Genomic DNA, 18,564 nt, shown 5'->3' with positions numbered 1-18,564 from the left:
AGTAACTCTGACAGGGGATCAACTGTAGAAGAAACGAAAGAGGAATATAAAGTGTTTGCAAAACTTATGCATGATGGAGACTTGTTTGAAGGTATGAATCCAATACTGTTGACAAAAGCATTAAATAAAGAAATAGGTGAAGTACAGAGTGCTAAAATACTTAGAAACGGACTGTTGTTGATTATTTGTAGAGACTCAAAACAGCAAGAGAAAGCAATCAAAATGAGCAGGATAAATGGAAAGAGAGTGGAATGTACTAAGGCCAACAGCAGGAACTTTATAAAAGGAGTTGTAACAGGAATCCCGGTGAATATATCGGTAGAAGATGTGAAACGAAACATAACAAATACAAATGTAAAAGAAATTAAACGGCTAAAAACAAACAGGACTGGAAGTTTAAATGATAGTACCTCGATTATGATCACCTTTGAGGGGGGAGTTCTCCCAGTGTAAGAATGGACATCGCGGGAGCCTGCTTTGTCTTGCATAACAGATGTCTGCAGGGGGAAGTGTAACATTCCTGTGTCGACGGTTGTGGGTGAAGATTCGACACCCCGGTTTTTACATGTCTTTTGTCCGACATCAACGTGCGAAGTATCAGCCGTAAGGACCGCCCACCCTCTTTGTCTTCACCAAATGGGAGGCACCGGGGGCGTGACATCAGAAACAACAGGTTCTGATTGGCCAGTGACAACTTCCTGTAGGCCAGTGACAACTTCCTGTAGGCCAGTGAAAACTTCCTGTAGGCCAGGGGTATAAAAGCCTGCGCACATGTGGAAAAGGACCTCTGAGCTATCTTGCTCAGGGGGGTTTTCCCTCAGAAGCCGGAAGGCTTCTGGGACTTTTATCTTCCCTTCTCTTTCTCTTCTCCCTCTTTACTCTTTCTTCTCATGTTTACTTTCTCTGTAACCTTGGTACCTTTTTACATTCAATATTCACATGTAACTACAATAATTATTTACCGGTGTTAATAAATTAGAAACTGTTCATTTTTAACCTCTGTTGTGCCATGCCTCTTTCTGCCAGGTAACATCAAATTGGAGTGGTTGAATACAGTGCTTTGTGTGGAGGGAGAAAGAGTTTTTTCTACACACTCTATTCCCCAGCATCTCCACGCCACATGGTCTTCATGGCCTTTTTTACAAATGGTGATCCCGACGTGATACCTTTGCTCGGATGTGGATCTGTGACCGTAAGTCTCTTTTATCTGAATTTTACTGCATAGGGAGGAATAGAATCTATGTGATTTAATTTAAATAAAAAGGATCTACATATCCTAAAAGCCCGGGACCGTAGAAACCGAGGCATTTCTAAATCCAGATCCACTCCGACAAGGTATAAAATGAACATAGACTAATTACTGTATCACTTACAATGTGGCATGTAGATATGGCTGGCACAATAGATGAACCCACAAATCAAACTGTAACCAGTAATAACCAGGATTTGTGACATTTTAGATTACTGGTATTACATTGAACATCATAAACCATGTCCCACGGTGAACAATTTGATAATAACTGATCAGGGATTGGAAATTGCACTGTTAAACTTAATTGTTTTTATTTTAAATTCATGTTCAGTATGATCAACATGTTTAGGATCAGAATTTAAATTTATGTGAAACTGTTTCTCTCTCTGAACACCTCAACAATGCCATAATCTCAAATAATAGCTTTTAGTGATAAAGGTGTAATTCTCTAATCACATGGCAACAAGCGGGATTTTATTTGTGTTTATTTTTCCGGCCACTGTTGTTGATTGAACTTCGTTAAGCCGATGCAAATTCGCAGAGTTATGAATTCCCTAATAAAGGTGTAATTCTCCAATCACATGGCAACAAGCGGGACTTTTTTATTTATTTATTTGTATTTATTTTTCCGGCCACTGTTGTTGATTAGACTCAGTTAGTCAGTGCAAATCTGCGGAGTTATGAATTCCCTGATATCATTTTAAGCCTCCCACTATATTTACATGTTTTTTGCATTACATTATCTGATCATTGTTGTCATTTGTTTTTCTGGTTTGGTTTTGATGTACGATGAACACTGTTTTTCTACATGCACAATCTGTATGCAAACCTCATCACACTCCAGACAAAGAACCCAACCAAGTGTGAAAAGCCCTGGATCAAGTTGAATATTCTATGTATGCTGCTGTGTTTGATCTATGCCAAGAAGACAGGTTTCCCTACAAGGGTGACCTCAGACGCCTGAGGATCACAAAGGACACAGAACCACAACTATCGGCTACATTTGAATTCCCGACTGACCAGGAAGCAAGCAGATACACAATCATGACCCAATTGTGATCCCCATGGACCCTGAATACTCGAGTGCCCCAGGGGATCAACCGGCCGTCTGTAAGAATGGACATCGCGGGAGCCTGCTTTGTCTTGCATAACAGATGTCTGCAGGGGGAAGTGTAACATTCCTGTGTCGACGGTTGTGGGTGAAGATTCGACACCCCGGTTTTTACATGTCTTTTGTCCGACATCAACGTGCGAAGTATCAGCCGTCAGGACCGCCCACCCTCTTTGTCTTCACCAAATGGGAGGCACCGGGGGCGTGACATCAGAAACAACAGGTTCTGATTGGCCAGTGACAACTTCCTGTAGGCCAGTGACAACTTCCTGTAGGCCAGTGAAAACTTCCTGTAGGCCAGGGGTATAAAAGCCTGCGCACATGTGGAAAAGGACCTCTGAGCTATCTTGCTCAGGGGGGTTTTCCCTCAGAAGCCGGAAGGCTTCTGGGACTTTTATCTTCCCTTCTCTTTCTCTTCTCCCTCTTTACTCTTTCTTCTCATGTTTACTTTCTCTGTAACCTTGGTACCTTTTTACATTCAATATTCACATGTAACTACAATAATTATTTACCGGTGTTAATAAATTAGAAACTGTTCATTTTTAACCTCTGTTGTGCCATGCCTCTTTCTGCCAGGTAACATCAAATTGGAGTGGTTGAATACAGTGCTTTGTGTGGAGGGAGAAAGAGTTTTTTCTACACACTCTATTCCCCAGCATCTCCACGCCACATGGTCTTCATGGCCTTTTTTACACCAGTAAAGATATACATTGGATACATGTGTTACAATGTGAGGTTATACATACCTCCACCACTTAGATGTTTTAAATGTCAGAGGTTTGGACATGTAGCAGCGGTGTGCAAGGGAAAACAGAGATGTGGTAAATGTAGTGGAGAACATGAGTATGGTAAATGTGAAGAGGGTGCCAAACTGAAATGCTGTAATTGTGGAGGGCAGCATAGCACAGCATATCGTGGCTGTGAAGTTAGCAAGAGGCAGGCTGAAGTACAAAGAATTAAGGTGACTCAGGGAATCAGCTATGCAGAGGCGGCAAAGAAGGTTTCAGGGGATGTAAAAATGGCAAAACAAAATGAAAGTGTTCAAAAAGAAATGGGAAAATGTCAAGGATGTGATAAATTGAAAGAAGAGACCCTGATAGTGAAGAAGAATGATTTTGTATTGTTTATGGCGGAAATAATAAATTGTTCTGCACAGACGAAAAGCCGAAATGAAAGGATCAAAATAATTGTCAAATCAGCGGAGAAGTATCTAAACGTAAAAGAGTTGCCCTGGGAAACAGTCAGAGATACCCTTAATGAAGAAACCCAATCCTCTCAGACATGGGCTGGATCATCATAATGGTGTTATCTATACTACAGTGGAATGCTAGAAGCCTAATAGCAAATGGTCAAGAGTTTAAGAAATATATAGATGCGTAAAATAGCGTAATATGGTCTGGGGATTTTAACTCGCATAACTCATTATGGGGGAGTAAGAATACTGATGCAAACGGCCTACTTATTGAAGAATTTATTGATGATAAAAATGTATTAATAATGGAGAAGGAACGCGATATAATAATATACATAATACAGAAGCGGTACTTGACCTAACATTTGTATCTAGTTCAATAGGGATTAGCACTTGGGGTGTATTAAAAGATAACACTGTAGGGAGTGACCATTACCCGATAATGATTAAAGTAGGTACAGAAATATGTTTTGAAAAAAGGAAACGGAATTCCCAGATGGAAACTAGAGAATGTAAATTAGGACGTTTTTAAAGAAATTTGTGAAAAAAGATTTGTGACCCTTCGAGAGGAGAACTTAATGAAAAAATAGTTAATGTGATTATTCAGTCAGCTGACGAAATAATACCTAAAAGCAGAGGGGTTAGACGTGCCAAGAGTGTACCCTGGTGGAATAATGAGTGCAAAGAAGTTATAAAAGCAAGAAATAAAGTGTTTAGGAAACTCAAAAAACATCATACTCTGGAGGCTTTGATTCTGTATAAAAGGGCTCAAGCAAAAGTTAGGAAAACAATTAAAACACAAAAACGTACATATTGGAGACAATATTGCTGCAGCATAGGGAGAGAAGTACAATTATCAGATGTTTGGGGCATGATCAGGAGAATGGGGGGGATCAGGAAAAATTATGAGTTACCAGTGATGAGCAATTGAGATAAAACGGCTGTTAGCAATCAGGAAAAAGCAGAACTTTTAGTTCAGACATTTTTGAGAGTCCATAGCTCTGATAATCTTTCAGTAGAGGCCAGACAGAGTAGGAATAGAACCTTAATGGAATACCCTAATACTTTACAAAAAGACGATGTGTCAGAAAACCCCTTAGATTTGCCGCTTAACATGTTTGAGTTAAAAAGAGCAATAATCAATGCTCGACAAACTACTCCAGGGAAGGATGGGGTATGTTACAAAATGCTGGCACACATGACAGAGAACACGTTAGAAATAATCTTAATCTTGTTTAACCAAATTTGGGTCACTGGACATCTGCCTTCAATCTGGAAACAAGCAATAATAATACCTATTCTTAAACCAGGGAAAGACCCAACAGATCCTTGTAGTTACAGACCAATTGCCTTGACTTCGCATTTATGCAAAATCATGGAACGTATAATTACAGAAAGAATTACGTACTTCCTGGAAAGCAGGTATCTTTTATCTCCATATCAGAGTGGGTTTCGTAAGGGTCGAAATACTATGGATTCTGCATTATGTCTTGAGTCAGATATAAGGAAAGCACAGACCAACAAAGAAGTAGTAATCGCAGTCTTCTTTGATGTGGAGAAGGCATATGATATGCTCTGGAAGGAAGGACTATTGATAAAATTAAAAACTATGGGAATTAATGGTAGAACATATAATTGGGTTTTGGACTTTTTACTTAATAGGAAGATACAAGTGAGGGAAGGTGAAGAATATTCCAGGATATATACAGTAGAGAATGGTACTCCACAAGGAAGTGTGTGTAGTCCATTATTATTCAATATAATGATTAATGATATATTCACTCAGGTTGAACAAAACATAGGGAAATCTTTATATGCTGATGATGGGGCTTTGTGGATTAGAGGTTGGAATATTCCGTATGTCAATAATAAAATGCAAGCTGCAATTGATGAAGTGGAAAAGTGGACTAATAAATGGGGATTTAAATTATCTATTGCAAAAACAGGTTATTTGTTTCTCTAGGCGACATCTGTATCTGTACCTTGTATCCTTGTACAGACAACAACTGGAGCAAGTAAAAGTTATTAGGTTCCTTGGGGTTTGGTTTGATGAAAAATTGACATGGAAGGTGCATTTGAATAAAATTAAGGACAAATGTAAGAAGGTCATCAATATGCTTCGGTGTCTATCAGGGCAAGAATGGGGAGCAAGTAGAACATCTCTACAAAGCATATATTGGGCACTGTTCTTGACTATGGATGTATAGCTTACATGTCAGCAGCAGAATCAAACCTCAGGGAATTAGATGTATTGCAAGCTCAGGCACTGAGAATATGCAGTGGGGCATTTAAATCATCCCCGGTGTCAGCAATGCAAGTGGAAATGGGAGAAATGCCGTTAAGGATCAGAAGGATAAAATTAATGATGGCATATTGGGTCAGTCTCCAAGGACAAAATGAAAAACATCCTGTTAAAAGTATATTAAAAGAGTGCTGGGAACACAATGAAACAAATTACACAAGTTTTGGGTGGATAGGCGATGCAAAAGCAAGAATCGTAGGACTACATCAATTGCAGTATAGTAATACAGTCCCACTTTCTCCCATTCCTCCATGGTTATTTCCTTTGCCAGTAGTAGATCTCAGAATTCAGAAGGAACTAAAAAATAATTCTAATAACATTCCAATATGGTATATAGTGCAGAAATATTTTGAGGATCATTACCCACAGTCACAGATTGTATTTACAGATGGATCCAAAGAACCGGAAACAGGATGTGCAGGTGTAGCAGTGTATGTCCCAATATGTGAGTTTTGTATTAAGAAAAGAGTAACCAATCATCTCTCAGTATACACTACAGAGTTACTGGCAATATTATTGGCCCTAAATTGGATAGAAGAAATGGAAATAAATAATAGTGTCATTGCACCGGACAGTTTCTCAGCACTAGAAAGTATAAAATCCGGCAGGTCATCAGCTATGGATATTGTCTATAAAATATTCTGCAAAATGGACGATCTGAAAGTTAAGGGCATATCCACACAATTCATATGGGTTCCTGCTCATACTGGAGTGGAGGGAAATGAGAAGGTGGATACTCTGACTAAACAATCAATAAGAATAAAGGAAATAGAACTAAGTATTCCGTTAAGTAAAGCCGAAGCGAGAGTATACATCAGGAAATACACACAATCCGTTTGGCAGATGTATTGGGATGACCATGAAGTAGGCAGACACTTATACAAGATACAAAAATCAGTAGATGCCGGGAGAATAGGGAGTAGATATCGAAGGGAAGAAAATATTATTACACGCCTTAGAATTGGACACACTGGACTTAACAGCACATTATATAGAATTGGCAAGCACCCAACTGGGGAATGTAGACATTGTAATCAACAAGAAACAGTTGAACATGTTCTACTTCAATGTACCAAATACAACAATGAGAGATATCGTCTTTTCCAGTCAATAAAAAAGGCAAATCATCATGACATGTCATTATCCGGTTTATTGGGGAATATGGCTAATAAGATATATGATGATATTAAGTTTATCCAAGAATGTGGATTAAGTAAAATAATATAGAATATTAATAATGCATTTGGTCAATGCATTAATTGAATAATTGTATATGGGTATTATTAATATTATGTAAAATGGGTTGTTATATAATATATAGTATATAATAAATAGTTTTGTAGTCCTTATGGCCTTTCCCTTCATTACCCAACATTAATGAATTAATGAATGCATACATCCCGATCCACACTCCAGTCCAGTCGGTGGCGGTAATGCACCATTAAGCTGGTTGCCAACCGCCATAAAACACCAGAAGAAGAAGAAGAAGAGTCTACAGAGCGATTCTCCAACGCGACTACCGGAGTCTGATCCCCTTTGTGTCTGTCAAGCGTGGTTGTCTCACGATCCTGCCTGGCCGTTTGTGCAGGAGCGCTCGTGAGGAGGACCCCGCCGACGAGCGCCGCACCAGCCCGAGGGTCGAGTGGGACTCCGCCCCTTCCCTCGGTTCAGCGCAAGGCGCCGTGGTTTTGTTCATTGGACTTTTGACCTTTTTTCCCTGACGTATTTTTGTTTTTTTTTGTTGTAAATAAACTGTTTTCCCCTTGTCACCCTGCCATCCGTCATTTTTTCCCAAACAAGACTCCGGCGTGACAGAAGAATCGCTCTCTCTCTCATGATGGATGGCTCATCAGTGCCCCTGCCCCCGGATCACTCCCCCACCACCCTGGAGGAAGTGGTGGCCGCACATCACCACCAGTTGGGTAGGCTAACCCACTCCCTGGCAGAAGTGGTGGCACAGCGGGATCAGATCGCGGCGCTCACCACAGCAGTCCAGCAGCTGCTGGGCCAGCCCCCCAGCGGAGCGGCCCCCCCCCTTAGCTCCCACCCCCCACCTTCCAGGAGAAGGCCCTCGGGTTCCAGAGCCCCCCCTTCGCCGGGTCGCTAGTCTTCCAGAGCGATACTCCGGTGACCCCGCAGAGTGTAAGAACTTTTTACTGGGGTGTTATTTATACTTTGCGGATGTCACCGGGCTCACGGACCAACAAAAGATTAGTACCATACTGCAAAGACTATCCGGACCGGCTCTGGATTGGGGCGGGGCCCTCTGGAGAAAGGCGAAAGACGAGGGGTGACAGGCGTTCACCATCCCCGGAGGCGATGCAGGTCGCCACGGCCAGTGGAGGGACAGCTGCCCACAACAAGAAAGGTTCTCTCCCCCAATAACAATGGACAATTTCTTATACAAGTGTCTGTGTGTGTTCCTGACCATCCTTGTGTTTCTCTCCCTGCTCTTGTAGACTCCGGATCAGCGGGTAATTTCATCGCACGGTCTGTTGTGTCTACTTGTCATATGTTGGAGGAATATGTTGGATCAGCGGGTAATTTCATCGCACGGTCTGTTGTGTCTACTTGTCATATGTTGGAGGAATATGTTGCCGAGGGTTATATTAGGCGTTCACACTCTCCCGCCTCCGCCAGTTTCTTTTTTGTGAAGAAGAAGGATGGGGGTCTGCGCCCATGCATTGACTACCGAGGGCTTAATGAGATCACGAGGATGTATTCATACCCTCTTCCACTGATCCCCGTTACCATCAAGCGGCTCCGGGGGGCGACCTTCTTCACGAAGCTCGACCTCCGGAGTGCCTACAATCTGGTGCGTGTTCGAGCGGGAGACGAATGGAAAACGGCATTCAGCACCACGTCGGGGCATTACGAGTATAGGGTGATGCCCTACGGACTTGCGAATGCTCCGGCCGTTTTCCAGGGGTTCGTGAACGACGTCCTCCGAGACATGCTGGATAGGTTTGTAGTAGTGTATATTGATGACATCTTGGTGTTCTCCAAAACCCGGAAGGAACACCTCCAGCATATGAGGGCGGTCCTCTCCCGCTTGCTTACGCATCAGTTGTATGTGAAGGCTGAGAAGTGCTCCTTCTTCATGAAGGAGGTGACATTTCTGGGGTATCACATAAGCTCAGCGGGAATCGCTATGGAGGAACCTAAGGTAACGGCGGTGACTGAGTGGTCGGAGCCCACGTCTATCAAAGGGCTGCAGCGCTTTCTGGGGTTTGCCAATTACTATCGTCGATTTATCAGAAATTACAGTACTGTGGCAGCGCCGCTCACATCCCTCCTCCGGGGGCATCCAAAGACGCTACAGTGGACCGGTGCTGCAAAAGAGGCATTCTGCGCCCTGAAGGAGCGGTTCGTCACAGCACCGGTTCTACAAATTCCCGACCCGTCGAAGCCGTTCGTCGTGGAGGTGGATGCCTCGGAGGTGGGATTGGGGGCGGTACTGTCACAGTATCATGGTAACCCCGGGAAGCTTCACCCGTGCGCCTTCTATTCACGAAGATTGACGGAGGCCGAAATTAACTATGATGTGGGAAACCGGGAACTGTTGGTCGTACGGGCAGCGTTGGGGGAGTGGCGCCACCTGCTTGAGGGAGCGCAACATCCCTTCGAAGTTATTACTGATCACCGGAACCTGGAATACATCCAGCAGGCGAAATGCATGAACTCTCGTCAGGCTCGGTGGACTTTGTTTTTCTCCCGCTTCTCATTTAAAATTACCTACCGGCCCGGGAAGCTAAACAGGAGAGCGGACACACTCTCCCGGCGAGGTCCCTAAAGAACCTGCCCCCATTCTGCCCCCTTCCATGATTGTTGCCCCGGTCATGTGGGACCTTGACGAGGAGATCATTCAGGAGACCCGGAATCACCCGGCTCCTCCTGGATGTCCTCCAGAGCGAACATATGTACCGGAGCGCTTTCGTGGGAGGGTGATAGAATGGGCCCATACGACACCAGCTACTGGCCATCCGGGCATTCGCAGAACGAGAGAAGTGGTGGCCAGGAAGTATTGGTGGCCCTCGTTACAGAAAGATGTGCAGACCAGTGTCTCCTCCTGTACTGTTTGTGCCACCACAAAGAGTCCACGTAGCCTACCCACCGGGAAATTAGTGCCTCTTCCCGTACCGGAAAGACCGTGGTCCCACATAGCAGTGGATTTCGTGACGGATCTGCCGGTTTCGAAAGGCTACACTACGGTTCTGGTGGTCGTGGATCGATTCTCGAAGGGGTGTAAATTTATACCATTTCGATCCCTCCCTTCTGCCCTCCAGGTGGCCAAGGCCCTTTTCCAACACCTCTTTCGGGTCTATGGCATCCCGGAGGACATCCTCTCTGACCGAGGCCCCCAATTCACCTCCCGGGTGTGGAAGGCATTCTTTAGGAGGCTGGGGGTTGCGGTGAGCCTCACCTCGGGGTATCACCCACAGTCCAACGGACAGGCAGAGAGGATGGTGCAGGAGTTAAGCAGGTTTTTAAGGGCGTACTGTCAGTACAACCAACACGATTGGGCAGAGTACCTCGTGTGGGCAGAATACGCCCAGAACTCCCTGCGTCACTCTGCCACGGGCCTGACTCCTTTCCAGTGCCTGCTTGGGCGCCAGCCTCCTCTGTGTCCCTGGGATGGGGACCCTTGCACTCGGACAACGCGGACGTGACTCCCCCAGCGGCAGTAGAGGTGGATGGTACCCCTGCCCAGAAGGTCCGGAGGCTCCTCAATTCTCGGAGGCGGGGAGGGGTCTTGCAGTACTTGGTGGATTGGGAAGGTTATGGTCCGGAGGAGCGGAGTTGGGTACCGGCCGGGGATGTGTTGGATCCGGGATTGGTGGAAGAATTCCATCGAGCCCGGCCCGGCCACCCAGCCCGAGGGGCCGACCTCCCGGTTCAGCACAGTCCTCGCGCCCACGCCCAGGATCCGTGAGAGGGCGTCGCTTCCGGGTCGGAAGCGTGCCTGGAGAGGGGGGTACTGTCACGTCCGTGCCGGCTCCGCCCCCCCCAACACGCTCACCCTCCCCAGAGTATTAGACTGTGTGTCCGTGTCTGCGTGTCATGTCGTGTAGCCGCGGGTGCCCGGGTAAGTCCCAATTCCCTAGTGTGCATGGGGCGTGTCCCTTATCACAGTCCTGGGTCGTGGGTTCCTCAACACATTCCCTCTCCAGGCTCCTTCGGCACGGCTAGTGATACTCACGGGCTAACGAGCGTCAGGTGCGGCTGGTCTAGTCTAATCCGCCTCATTATAAAAGACCTGTGTGATCCAGAGTCTACAGAGCGATTCTCCAACGCGACTACCGGATTCTGATCCCCTTTGTGTCTGTCAAGCGTGGTTGTGTGTACAAACGCCCCAGACCCCTGTGGAGTCTCACGATCCTGCCTGGCCGTTTGTGCAGGAGCGCTCGTGAGGAGGACCCCGCCGACGAGCGCCGCACCAGCCCGAGGGTCGAGTGGGACTCCGCCCCTTCCCTCGGTTCAGCGCAAGGCGCCGTGGTTTTGTTCATTGGACTTTTGACCTTTTTTCCCTGACGTATTTTTGTTTTTTTTTGTTTTAAATAAACTGTTTTCCCCTTGTCACCCTGCCATCTGTCATTTTTCCTAAACAAGACTGCGGCGTGACATTATAATTGACACTGCATTGTTAATATTATGCCTCTTACTCCAGGGACGGAGTAAAATGTGAATATGTACCTTGAACTTGAAAAAAAGTTATTTAAATTAACTCAATTTCTGTGCATACTGAAAAAAACAGGTTCAGCCTGTTATTTTTCAGGACATAGACATTGACTTAGGTTGTGATATTGACTTCCAAAAACAATAACAACATCCAAAAAAAATAACAAGGTCTGATCACAAAGTGCAGAGAAATTGGCCTTAAAGCAAAAAAAGAAGTTAGAATCATATTAGCTGAGTTGGATTCTGTGGGGTCAGCATACAAGCGGAGACTTCACAGGAGACAGTACTTCTCAAAGGAACCAAATTATATTTGGCACACTGATTCATATGACAAGTTAAAACCTTTTGACATCTGTATTAATGGGTGTGTAGCAACCCTTGGATCCAAAAGTGAGTCTCGACTGATGCTTCGTTTATTTTTGCTTTATTCAAAGTTCTTGAGAACCCATCCAGTCTTTGTCTCTTTACAGCACAGTGAAAACTACATTCAAATACACAGAAACATACACATAACTATAAATTTTACACAAAGCAGAATTATAAATAACATACCTCGCTGCGCTCACCAAGGAATGCAAGCATCCTCTTTCACAAATTTCCCAGGAGGTGGAAGAGCAACCTTTGATTTCATTAGAATTAGATGATTGGGTGTTAAAGGCTCAATAGAATTAGGGTCATTTATCCCATCTATTGTCAGTGGGCGGTTGTTGACAATAGCAATTTCTAATGGTGCATATTTGACACTCCCAAACGCCCCCAGCATGGCTTGCTGATGGAGCATTAAACGTGAACTCACACTGTTGTCAAAAACCTCTCTAAAGCCTGAAAGTCACGCTGTTTAAGTGCTTCCTTTAACTCATTCTTGGCGCCGACGAAATTCCTGCCTCACAGCTCCTCTTAGACTGATGAAGCATCTAAGAGCATTAATGAACTAATCAGTAGATAAATCTTATAACATCTCTATATGTACAGCTCGGGAGTAAAGACAGGTAAATGTCAAACCGTATCGCTCGTTGCGACTTCTTTTAATGAGAAATGGTCCAAAGCAATTAATTCCGCAATTTGTAAAAGGGACCAGATTCCTCCACACGCTCTTTAGGGAGTTCAGCCATACGCTGTTCTTCGACAGGACGACTTTGTTGTGGTCATTCTTGTATCGCATGTAGGAACAGGCACCATATCCCACGATACTAGCATCTGAAAAATTGTGTAATTTGACGCTAACATTCTTGCCGAAGTGCGATGGATAGTAGCATCTAGGGATTAAAACTTCTCTACGCCCTTCAAGACCGATCTTCCATTCCTCCAAATGTAGACGCAAGTCCTCAGGAAGTAGCTCGTCCCATGCCCCTGCGACACAGCTCCTCAAGAACACATTTTCCACTCAAAATCAATGGGGCGACAAACCCCAACGGATCATACAAGGAGTCTATGACTGAAAGAATTCCACGACAAGTATCAGGTTTGTTTTTCAAGTTTACAGCAAAGCTAAATTTATCGCTTTTGATTAGCCACTGAATGCCCAGCACATGTTCTACTGAGGCTGAATCTTGATTGCGGTCGAGGCGTTCAACACTAGTAGCTCAAGAACTCTCTCTCTTATTTGAATTAAATTTATGGAGCCTTAAGCCTCCTTCTTTACACAACTGCTGCGCTTCATCGATCAGCTCAGAGGCTTCTTGGATTGAAGGAACACTAACTAGCCCATAAACTTTTTGTCACAAAGGTAGAGGGGTAGAGCGCCTTGTATTGCTGTGCCAAATACATTAAATCAAAATTGGCACATCCTTGAGAAGAAGTAGCACCAAAAAGATGTACTGCCATCTGATAATCTTTAGGTTCACAATCAAGATCTCCATGCTCCCACCATAGTAACCTTAAATAGCTGCGATTCTCAGGTGTAAGAAAGAATTGATGAAACATTCTTTTGATATCACAGATAATGGCCACAGCCTCCTTTCTGAAATGGCAGAGAACTCCCACCAGTGAACTAATTAGGTCAGGACCTGACAATAGTGTGTCATTTAAAGATGTGCCACGAAATTTGGCTGAGCAATCAAAAACAACTCTTTGTTTGCCAGGTTTCTTAGCATGGTACACACCGTGAAGAGGACCTCTCCCACCGCTTTGATGGCTTTTCATGAAAAATGTTTTTTCCTGAATTCCTACAAAACAACCAGTTACCTGAGAGTTATTTATGGCTATTTTGTAGAAGGTTTAGAAAAATTTAATAACTGTCCCAAACCTGTGCTCATAGGATAATAAATTGTGCAAACACATTTCATGATACTTATGGGGCTACATAGTAGTGAGCTAGTCGCTTGCAAATAAAGAAATATCCCCTGAAAACACTATACTACATGTGCATACACAATATTCTTTTTCAGATTTAGGATTTAGTTTTTTATTATAGTGTGACAACGAGAAAGGCAGAGCTAGTCAACGATCTTGTAGTCATCTTACTTTTAATGATGCTTACTTTTCAAATGCCTGGTGAACGTAGATGTTGTCCCAGCTGTCTAGGTGGTTCAACAAAACTGCATACAGCCAGGCATTGTGAGTGAGCACGCACCAATCCCCCAACACTAAAACACTAAATGGTTTAAGAATGGTTTGATCATCAGTGGGATGTCCTGGTCTATGGTCTGATCCTATGGTCTGATCCATGGATTTGTCAAAGACCTGTGGGCACACTCGCCTATGAATCAGTTGACCACAAAGTCACACGCTCACATCCCTTGTGACCCTGAGCAAGACCCATTCCCCGGATTGCACCAGGACAAAAAGCGTCTGTAATGTAAACGATCATAATGTAATGCTTGTTCTACTTATAGGTACAATAAGAGTTTAGAATTTACAGTATCCTAATTGCAAACCAGACAAAAATATAGTTTTCATGAAAATTCAATGAATATGTGTACCTGATCAATGACATCTTTTTTGGCAGATCGCCACAGCAGTTTTCCCATAAGGTTGTAGAGGGGATCTTTGTCTCTGCGCAGAAAAGGTCGATACAATAGTTGATCCCACCAGTGCTTGATCCAGAAAGGGTCAGTTTTCAAGAATAACACCAGGCCATACAGATCTATAATTGACAAAGCAAAATGAGATTAATAAATCATGAGATCAAATAGTGTGTCGTAAGGGAAAGATTTTAGGATGCCGACCTTCTAGACCCCTTTGCACTGGTGTGCCACTCACACACCAGCGGTTTACAGCTGTAAGATGCAATGCCATTTCTGCTGCCTGAAAAAACAAAGCAAGCTCTAATCATATACACACATACAGTTGTTTTTCCCCTCTCTCTTTTTTTCTTCTCACGTTAGTCACAAATAATATTAAATAAATAACAACACAAGCAAACACAAAATGCGGTTAAGTGAAGGATTTTATTATTAAGAGAGAAAAAAGTTCCAAACCTGCATGTCCCTGTGTGACAAAGTTATTTCAGCTAATAAGAATGGCCCAGTTATTAAGTTTAGGTTTGCTATAACTTGCAATAAATATTTTACAGGGGGATTACAGGGGGATTTTTGAACTGCATTTCTAAGGTCATGCCACAGCATGTCAATAGGATTCAGGTCAGGTCTTTTACTAGGTCACTCCAAAATCCTTCAGCCAATCAGAGGTGGACTTGCTGGTCTGTTTTGGATCATTGTCCTGCTGCAGAACAAAAGTTTGTTTCAGCTTTAGGTCATAAAAACTGATGGCCTTCTTCCGGATTTCGGTTCCATTTAAGGGGAAGGGATCCCTCTCTGTATCACTCTATTTTCTCTCTACTAGAGTTTTTTCTGTGGAGTTTTTCCTTGTGTCAAGGGTGGAGAGTGTCAACTCTAGGGTCTGTTAAAGCCCATTGAGACATACTGTATGTGATTATGAGCTATAAAATAAATGTTATTTTTATGAAATGTGGTGTTGCTGCGATAAATCCAGGGATTTACTTGGACACATACCGTTCAAAAAGTTTAGGTTTTGTCTCAAGAGCACAGGCCTAACTTGTCAAGAATAGAACATGCATGGGGATCATCAAGATGTTTTCTGGCAAAATTGAGACAAGCCTTAATGTTATAATTGCTCACCAGTGGTTTTTGTCTTGGCTCGCTCAAACGCAAGCCAGTTTTATTTCTTAAGGTGAAGTAATTTGAGTGAGGCCTGAAGTTCTTTGGATGTTTTTGTGGAGGGGGTCTTTTTGGACCTTTTGGATGAGTCGTGGCTGTGTTCTTGGGGTAATTTCGGTTGATTGTCCACTCTTGGTAAGGTTAAACACTTCTCCATGCTTTCGCCATTTGTGGATAATGGCTCTCACTGTAGATCACTGCAGTCCAAAAGCTTTAGAAATGGCTTTATAACCTTTTCCCGACTGATATCACTCAGATACATTTGTCATTTGTTCCTGAATTTCTTTGGATCTTGGCAATAACAATAGTAGATGACTAATTCAATTGAGAGTAATTGTCGTATTTTTTAAATGGAGTGAGACGTTTTCCTTATTTTCTACCTATGCAGTACTACCACTTTCCAAAGTAATAGTAATAGCAATCAGTGACATGTTTAAAAAAATGATAAAAAAGGCATAATTTCCACCTACAAAAGTCAAAGTGAAGCTTGCCTATTATAGGAGTACGTCAGTAATGCATCAGCATTTGAGAAAGCATTTTGGATATCTGGAATAGGACCTAAGGTATTAGCTTGTAAGAATTCACTTCATAGTACAGTGAGCTTAAAGGGTATATCAGCTTTCTTGAGCTAAATGATGGGCTAAATGCAAATCACACATTTTGTTGTGTGCACCATGGGCATCAATTAACTTTGAATTTAATAGTAGATTAATTTTGTGCTGGTACTTCATATAAACTCGCATTTCAAATTCAGCATGATAAAATATACATTCATTAAAATTCTGTATAATAAAAGGATGTGTTGCCTTGGCAGTGGTACACTCCACCATCTGTGCCTCATCCAGACAAATACGCCACCACTCCACAGCCACCAGGGGGCTGGGAACAGCCATGTAACGTTTTTGGTTGCGAAAGCGCCGTCCATCCTCGCTGTTGCTGTGGGGGATGTCTACGTAGTTCAGTTCAGTGCGCAACACATCATAGGTTGTAATGACTACATCCTGCTCAGCAAGAACATGTGGCTGAATGAAACCATGGTGCTTTACACCTTGATAAACCTGAGAAGAAGAAACATGGTATTACAGGTTTGCTGTAAACTAATCCTGATGCTATACACAGACTTCCTGTTTGTTTTCTGCAGCTCAAAAATACACTGTGGTCTACATAACCAGGTATGATAAACCACAAGAGCACAACCACATACCTGTCTATAGATGGAACAATCACAGTATATCAATCACTGCAACAAAGTACTACTGTTATTGATGGTAAGAGCCTGGTAAGCTGTGCTTCATGCATTGAGATTAGGGCTGCAACAACGAATCGATTGAATCGATAAAAATCGATTACTAAAAGAGTTGGCAACGAATTTCCTAATCGATTCGTTGTGTCACGCGACGCGGAGACATTTGATTATAAAAAAAAAAAAAAAAAAAAAACCTTTATTTGAGCGCGGAGCAGAGTGAACACACTCGGTCTCTCTCATGCACAGATGCAAGCAGAGTTTGCCGCCTCATAGACAGCGCTGGCACAAAAAAACAAAAACAAAAACGATCGGAGGTAGAGGACAGATACATGACGGAGGCAGAGAAATCTGCGCGAAAGTATGCAAAAGCGACATGGCACGGCACGGGAGCACCACGGCAATGATCCTGCACCTGAAACGCGTGTTTGATGAGGAGGAAGGGAGTTCAGCAGCAGGGTAAGTCACTACAGAATCCTACTTTTGTTCCGTTTTGAAGTGAGGAACGTAATGTCCCTGGTGCTGGTATTTACTTGTTATCCAGCTTGACAAGCATGACAAGTTAGCGTTAGCACGTTAATAGTAAAGCAGGGGTGGTACAGTTACTTTGCATTAAAAGACTAAAGACATGTTTTTATTCACTAGCCGTTTTTGGACCATTCATTTTTCAATCTGTTGTCATGTATAGATACACTGCAAAAAAAGCTTTTCTTACCTAGTAATTTTGTCTCGTTTCCAGTCCAAATATCTAAAAAATTTTAAAATCAAGATTACAAGACAAGAAAAATTCCATGAGAAAATTAAGTGATGCTTAAAACTTCTGTTTGAGATTATATCTCATTAAGATTAGTTTTCTTACCCCATTGGCAGATAATTTTGCTTGTTTTAAACAAACAATCACTTAATTTTGAGATGTTTTTTCAGAAAACAATACAATTTCTTATGCTATTTCATGTGTCTATTGAATGTATCTTGATTTAAGATTTTTTAGATATTTGGACTGAAAACAGGAAAAGTTTAGAAAAGCATTTTTTTTGCAGTGTATATTCTGTGCTTTGTCCCATATAAGTTATTATTGACACATACATTTGTGTGTGTTGTACTTTTTAATTTAATTTTAAAGTTATTTTATAGCACTTGGTCATCTTAAGATGTGTTTAAATGTGGTGTATAAATGAACCTTGCACTTACTACATTGATGGTAATAATTTAATGAATAAGCTTCAAGCTTCAAATGAGCTTGAGAGAGAGATAGAGTGTGTGTGTGTGTGTATGTGAGAGTTTGTGAGTGTGAGTGTGTGCGTCTGCGAGTGTGTGCATCTGCAGTGTAGTGTAGAGAACAAGTTCTGACATTCAAACAAATCCTGTTAAATTTTCTGATTTGAATTGTTCTTTATTTTTTTATAAATGATTTATCGTTCTGGAAGCTCAGGTGGTACTTTATTTTTAAAAAAAAAACTATATTTGGCAGATGTAGCATACATGTGTATGTTTTTTGTGTTAGTCCATTTTTATTTTATTTTATTATTATTATAACAGCTCAAGGAGCAACATGTTTGTGCACTTTCTAAAGATGTTGGTTCTGTTTTTGGGTTGGAAATGAATGCTTTTCTGTTTTTTTATCCGATTCTACGATTAATAAAAAAAAGAATTAACAGATTAATTGA

The 18,564-nt window shown here is 42.6% G+C and overlaps 1 protein-coding gene across 3 annotated transcripts in view; it reads right to left on the bottom strand.

Annotated features, from left to right (window-relative positions):
- Nucleotides 1-18,564, bottom strand: part of shprh (SNF2 histone linker PHD RING helicase) — an 89,195-nt gene that overhangs the window by 43,421 nt on the left and 27,210 nt on the right. For all 3 annotated transcript variants that reach the window (XM_028982162.1, XM_028982163.1, XM_028982164.1), the window contains 3 exons: nt 16,461-16,712; nt 14,704-14,782; nt 14,458-14,621 (listed from right to left, as the gene is read on the bottom strand). In XM_028982162.1, coding sequence (XP_028837995.1) covers nt 14,458-14,621; nt 14,704-14,782; nt 16,461-16,712 — 495 coding nt within the window. The remainder of the gene's footprint in view (nt 1-14,457; nt 14,622-14,703; nt 14,783-16,460; nt 16,713-18,564) is intronic.

The sequence above is a fragment of the Denticeps clupeoides genome, chromosome 1, assembly GCF_900700375.1.
Source record: "Denticeps clupeoides chromosome 1, fDenClu1.1, whole genome shotgun sequence".
Lineage (NCBI taxonomy): Eukaryota > Metazoa > Chordata > Actinopteri > Clupeiformes > Denticipitidae > Denticeps > Denticeps clupeoides.
The sequence above is the reverse complement of the archived record's forward strand: the minus strand, read 5'-3'. Positions and strand labels throughout refer to the sequence as shown.